Genomic DNA, 7500 nt, shown 5'->3' on the forward strand with positions numbered 1-7500 from the left:
ACATGATCATCATAAGCAGAAATTGCAATAGATCTGATGCAGGAGACGAAACAACATTCAGTCTAGAAGCTTGAGGAATTGAATTAGAATCAGAAATTAAGAAGAGCGTGTTTGTGGCTGTGTGGGACTCTTGTGTCGGTTGGTAACAGAAACTCTGTAATGATTTTCTAGTTTATTACTTAAGCACTGAATATGTATCGGTATAGCGGGTTGTCGAGGTTGTTTCGCGTGGCGGCGTCGCGGCGTGAGGTCAGGGGTGTACTGGTTATTTTAATAATAATAACTGGAACTCCCACCGAAGTGGAAGGGGACAGTTAAGTTAGACGAAGAGTTCAGGTGAAGGAAAACAGTCAGGAAAATGAAGGAAAGTCGTAGTTAGAGTAGTGGGAGGACGAAACTCCCTGTCTGACTCGTTAAGATATTGAAGTGTCATGTCCACTCAAAACCTTCTGGAAGGCCTGCCAGGTCGGAAGGTGAAAAGTCTTGTTGATTGTTGATTCTTCTTCTTCTTATCTGTGAGGGTGAATAAGTTGAAGAGGGTTGGGAGGAAGGGGTCTGGAACTTGGGTTGGGGTTAAGGATTCTTTATTATTTATTCAATAGATTGTGTTAGTAAAAACCAAAAAATATATTAGTATTATTTTTTTTTTTTTTTTTTTTTTTTTTTTTTTTTTTTTTTTTGAAGCGTGATAAAGCGGAAGAGGAAGTGGTGAAAGGAGCTGGAGAGATAGTGAAAAGAAACTTGGGAGGAGATAAAGTGAGAGTTAGAAAGTTAAGTAGAGTGAAGAGAGTATTAGCTTTTTATTGGAGTTGGTCTTGAGGAGAAGGAAGTTGAAGTGAATAATGGAAGTGTGTAAAGTGAAGAGGAAGTGATGAAGGGAGCTGGAGGGATAGTGGAAATGAAATTTGCGAGGAGATAAAGTGATAGAAGGAAAGCTGAGAAAGGTGGAGAAAGGAGAAAAGATAAGTTGTAAGACCAGGAGAAAGAAGTCAGAGAATAGCTTGCATGTGCGCCCTTAGTAGCTGAACAAAGCCCCGGGTCAACCCCTCGGGAGGCAGCCAGAAACCAGAACACCTAGCAGGCTATTTTTTAAGGGATTTTTTTTTTTTTTTCGGTTTTTAACATTCTGAAGCTCTGCCCACGCTGCACTTCGCCGACCTCGCACGTCACCTCTCACTGCTATGCATGATGTGCCGTGCTTGACGTTGAAGTGGAGCCCTGTGGGTTGGCTTGTAGTCTGGGTTAAAAGTTGTTTAAAAAATCTTCATTCTTGAATTTAAACTTGCAGGTCCTCTTGAGGTTTACTTCTTCATTCTTCTTGTCTTCTTTTAGGTTCTCCTCTTCATGGTTGCCTCCTTACATCATCGGTCTCCTGTACCTGATGCCGTGAATATGGCCTCAACTTCTTCAATGCCATTGATTCTGCTGAGGCTTTTGGGCCACCAGGCATGTGTGCCTTCTGGACGAACGTTGAGGCGATTGTAGAGCTCCTCATCCTCATCTTGGATTTTTGTCCATCTTCTTCTGGCTTGATGGTGGAGTCTCTGGTTGATCGCCTCGATCCTTAGTCTTTCATGGATCTCTCGTGCAGTGACTACTTCAGGAAAGCGAATATTCAGAATCCATTTGCCTGCCTGGTTCTGAATAGTCTGTAGCTGCATCATCTGCCTTCTGGAAATGGTGTGAGTAGGCACTGGCGGGTATTCCATGATGGGCCGCACTAGGGCTTTATAAATGTAGAGCTTGGTTTCAGTACTCAGTGTCTGGAACCTTCTGATCTTGTTCAGCTGATGTTTAGCTTTGGTTGCTCTATCATTTATGTGAGGGACAATTCCTCTTCTGCTAATTGTTAGCCCTAGTATCTTTCCTTTGTCACAGTAGTCCACTGCTTCCTCGTCCACTATCAGATCTGCTGTCTTGAACTTGGCCACAGGAATGACTTGGAATTTTCTCATGTTGGTTGAGATCTTCCACTGTCTTTCGTATCGATTGATGGTCTCTATGGCTCTGGCAGTTCTGAGTGCCATCATCTCGATCGATCTCCCTTCATACTTGATTATCTGAGTGATGTCGTCGGCATACATATAGTGATTGCTGCCATGTGATGGTTCAGGCAGATCTGCTGTATAGATTGTGAACAGTGTCGGTGAGAGGCAGCTTCCCTGTGGAACTCCACTCATGAGGGGAATTGCTTCGCCGACTGTATTGCCGACGACTATTCTTGCACTCCGACTTTCAACAAAGTCACACAATAGCTTGGTCAAGGACGTCGGGAGGTTCAGCCTGATGATCTTAAGTTTCAGGCCTGTGTGCCAAACTTTGTCGAAGGCTTTGGCCACATCTCTCAGAACCACATTGACTTGGTTCCTTTCGCTCATGGCATTGGCTGGTTATTTTTGGTGACCTCCCCACCTTTTAACCTCGAGCATCGTGTTTACCCACTCGACCTGCCGTTTGACCTGCGCTCTCATTGGCTGGCGGTGCTCTCCAATTGACCAATGTGGTGATGTGTCAGGATGTGATCGCCGTCTGATACACTGGCTCCCCTTACTAAGAGTAAGGAATACAGATGTTTAATGATTCTATGTTTAGCTATAAGTGAAAACTCGTGTTTGGTATCAGAATTATTCTCTTATATTATTTATCTTCTTGAATAAACCAATGCCCAAATTCATGTATTATGACGTTCTATAAAAAGTTCCATATGTACTTTTTAAAAATTATTAAGCTCCATTTTTTCTCAAAAAGTGCAATATAAAAATGTTCCTTGTCTCAGGTCTCTTACCAGCTCCTTACCAATTTGCCCTACAACGCGATGCCTTCTCCGGTAAAGAGATTCTTCACTAATCTCTTGTAGAGGCAACATTCTGATATCAAGTTATAAACATTATCACCTAGGGGGAAAACATAACCTATTTGGATAACTGTTTATTAACAATGACAATGAATGTGCTGCTTAAGCCACAAGTCACTTCCTTTCTGAGTGAATCCATTGCTGTCTACATCAGAAATAAAAGTTTTGTCTTGCATGTACTCTCGTGTGACTAACTAGGTTGTGACTAACAACTATATGGCTTCTCCTTTGTATGTATTCTCATGTGTATTACTAGATAGCGTTTACGTGAAAAAGACTTTTCGCAAACATCACAGCTATATGGCTTCTCTTTTGTATGCACTATTATGTGCTTTACTATATTACCTTTGTTAGAGAAAGTCTTTTCGCAAACTTCACAGCTATATGGCTTCTCCTTTGTATGTATTCTCATGTGTATTACTAGAGAGTCTTTCCGTGAAAAAGACTTTTCGCAAACATCACAGCTATATGGCTTCTCTTTTGTATGTATTCTCATGTGTATCACTAGAGAATGTTTATGTGAAAAGACCTTTTCGCAAACATCACAACTATATGGCTTCTCCTTTGTATGTATTCTCATGTGAAATACTAGACTTTGTGTCCGTGAAAAAGACTTTTCGCAAACCTCACAGATATACGGCTTCTCCTTTGTATGTACTCTTATGTGGTTTACTAGATTATATTTGGTAGAGAAAGTCTTTTCGCAAACCTCACAGCTATACGGCTTCTCCTTTGTATGTAATCTTATGTGGTTTACTAGATTAGATTTGGTAGAGAAAGTCTTTTCACAAATTTCACAGCTATATGGCTTCTCCTTTGTATGTGATCTCATGTGAGTTGTGAGTTTGCTCTTATAAAGGAATTTCTTGCCACACACTTCACAAAGAACACCTTTCCTTTTCGCATAGCTTTTTCTATGTAGAAGCTCCTCATTGCCTTCCCTATGTGCCGCATGATCCTCATCTGATGACCCCTTGGGCCCAAAATACTCAGCCACAATTGGAGCTGCTGACAATGCGTGATTGGAATCTTTAATCACCTTACTTGAGTCTCTTTCAAAATCTTCCTGTTTGAGATCTTTATAGAAAGGAAATCCATGCACTATTGCTGCCTCGCTCACTTCATCCCTCGCCTCATCTGCGTAATCAAGGCTTTCTTCCTTAATTTCCACACACGTCTCTTCGGTGACACCTTCGCTGGCCTCTTCCTTGATTGCGACCCCTGCGCCGTAGATTTCCTCGTCCCTGATTGGGGCCAAAGGGAGCCAGTCCGACAGGAAGTTCATCGTCGCCTTCTGAAGATAATATACAACAAACAAAATATTAGGATTGATAATATTACTCCATAAAGTTATTAGGAACCTTTTATCTTTAATGCTAAATATCAGTGCTAAAAATGATGGTAATAACGAAGGCCACAGATTATATTAAATTAAATTATAATGTGTGTTTCGACACTCGCTTATAGCCAGGAAGAAAAATGTATACAAGTATAGTACAAATACATGCACAAACGTACATAAACAAGCATATCCACATATATACATATAAAACGTATGCACATCTGAAACACATAAAACAATTAATATTCATGCAAACATAATCAGACACACATTCATGCAAACATAATCAGACACACATTCATAAATACATATTCAGACACACATTCATAAATACATATTCAGACACACATTCATAAATACATATTCAGACACACATTCATAAATACATATTCAGACACACATTCATAAATACATATTCAGACACACATTCATAAATACATATTCAGACACACATTCATAAATACATATTCAGACACACATTCATAAATACATATTCAGACACACATTCATAAATACATATTCAGACACACATTCATAAATACATATTCAGACACACATTCATAAATACATATTCAGACACACATTCATAAATACATAATCAGACACACATTCATAAATACATAATCAGACACACATTCATAAATACATAATCAGACACACATTCATGCAAACATAATCAGACACACATTCATGCAAACATAATCAGACACACATTCATGCAAACATAATCAGACACACATTCATGCAAACATAATCAGACACACATTCATGCAAACATAATCAGACACACATTCATGCAAACATAATCAGACACACATTCATGCAAACATAATCAGACACACATTCATGCAAACATAATCAGACACACATTCATGCAAACATAATCAGACACACATTCATACATACATATGTATTCAGACACACATTCATGCAAACATAATCAGACACACATTCATACATACATATGTATTCAGACACACATTCATGCAAACATAATCAGACACACATTCATACATACATATTCAGACACACATACATATTCAGACACACATACATATTCAGACACATTCATACATACATACATATTCAGACACACATTCATACATACATATATATTCAGACACACATTCATACATACATATATATTCAGACATACACACAGACACATTCATACATACACACAGACACATTCATACATACACACAGACACATTCATACATACACACAGACACATTCATACATACACACAGACACATTCATACATACACACAGACACATTCATACATACACACAGACACATTCATACATACACACAGACACATTCATACATACACACAGACACATTCATACATACACACAGACACATTCATATATACACACAGACACATTCATATATACACACAGACTTATTCATACATACATACAAACATTTTCCCACATAGATACAAAAATTTTCCCACATACATACAAACATATTCGCACATACAGATAAGATAAATATTCGCACATACAGATAAGATAAATATTCGCATATACAGTAAGATAAATATTCGCATATACAGTAAGATAAATATTCGCATATACAGTAAGATAAATATTCGCATATACAGTAAGATAAATATTTGCACATACAAATTAATGTTCGAACATACAAATAAATATTCACACATACAGATATATTCATGCTTTGTTGTTAAATTCCATACCTGATTTCAAAACGGTAGACGAAGTGATTAGAAGAGATTTCCTTCGCTCTCCACACAGCTGACCTTCCACTACCCGAGTGCTGCTTTCCTTCGGCGTCAAGGCAGGAGGCTCTTCGCTCTTCGAAGCCGTGGCTGGACTGGACGGGAGAGGCGGAGGGAGAGCAAGGGAACTCCAGGCTCCCCCCAGGTCTTGGGGGACGAGGAAGGGCAATCGCCATGCCTCTTTACTTGTTTAGGAACTGCTTGTTTCAAGAGAAGGAAAATTGTATTTGTTGATGTGTTCAAATAATTCTATTAATGACTGATAATAAAGACAGTGATAATGGTAATAACAAAAATATAGAAGGCAATAATTAATATATCTATGTAGTAATAATAACAATATAAAACATTATAATTGTAAAAAATAACGATAACAGTAATGAATAGGAACACTGTCCATAATGATTATATTGGCAATGGCGATATCAATGATAATGGTGATAATTGTAATAATGGTAGAAAAGATAATGACAATGATGATAATGGTATTAACAATAATAATATTGGTAATAAAGGCAATGATATTAGTGATAATCAAAATGATAATAATAATAATGGTAATAACAATCGTGATACTGATGATAATGTAGACAATATTCATGATGATAATGATAACAGTGATCGTGTTTCTGATAGAATCATTAAAATGATAGATGTGATTATAACGAGGATAATGAATATCATGATAAATATATTGATAATGATATTAAGGAGGAATATGATGAAAAGGATAAAGAAAATTAAAGTTATACATATGAATGTTATGAAAATGGTCAAAGTGATAACAATAATGACAATGACGAGATCGTGAGAAATTATGAAATTAGAACTTATGATAATTCTAATTCTAATCATGATGATGATGGTCATGATAATGATCTTGTAAAATTATATCAATGATGAAGCAAAGGACGACAATACAAACGCTAACAGTGATGATTTTCATGGTCATTAGAATTATGATAAGCTTCATGATCATGATAATAATATGAATGAGGATGATACTAATAATTATACGAAAGATAATGTTTATGATATTGATAATAGTAATAATGACAATAATGTTCCGATTTCTATGATTGATGATAGTAATAGTGGTAAGGATAATGACGACGAAAAAGTGATCACGATGTTAATGATAACAATAATGATAATTATAGTAACAATAACAGTAGTTCTGTTGGTAATTATGATGAAAATATTAATAAAGATAAAAGTATAAAGGGTGGTGATAATACTGATGCTTATGACAAAAATAATTGTAACAGTAATTACGATAATGAATACAATATCATAGGTAATAATAATGATGATGCAAATAATGTGGCAATAACCAAAATATCAATATAACTAATCATAGACAAGAAAATATGATTTAATTATGATGGAAATGGAATTAATGATGACATTAAGGGTGATTATATTGACATTAATAATCCAAATGGTGATAATGATATCCAAATTAGTAATGAAGATAATCATGATTATAATTTCCATTAGAGGATAATGATGATCTCAAACATGATAATCGTTTTTATCACCAAGATCATTATTAT

The 7500-nt window shown here is 36.5% G+C and overlaps 1 protein-coding gene across 1 annotated transcript; it reads right to left on the bottom strand.

Annotated features, from left to right (window-relative positions):
- Positions 1-3059: 3059 nt before the first annotated feature.
- Positions 3060-4139, bottom strand: LOC147467361 (uncharacterized). The gene has a single exon (XM_086531643.1). It carries the CDS (start codon positions 4137-4139, stop codon positions 3060-3062), a length of 1080 nt encoding a protein of 359 aa, XP_086387769.1.
- Between the last annotated feature and the right edge of the window lie 3361 nt (positions 4140-7500).

Source organism: Penaeus japonicus, unplaced genomic scaffold (assembly GCF_977035675.1).
Source record: "Penaeus japonicus unplaced genomic scaffold, GWHDUDI00000001_assembly GWHDUDI00000036, whole genome shotgun sequence".
NCBI classification, from domain to species: domain Eukaryota; kingdom Metazoa; phylum Arthropoda; class Malacostraca; order Decapoda; family Penaeidae; genus Penaeus; species Penaeus japonicus.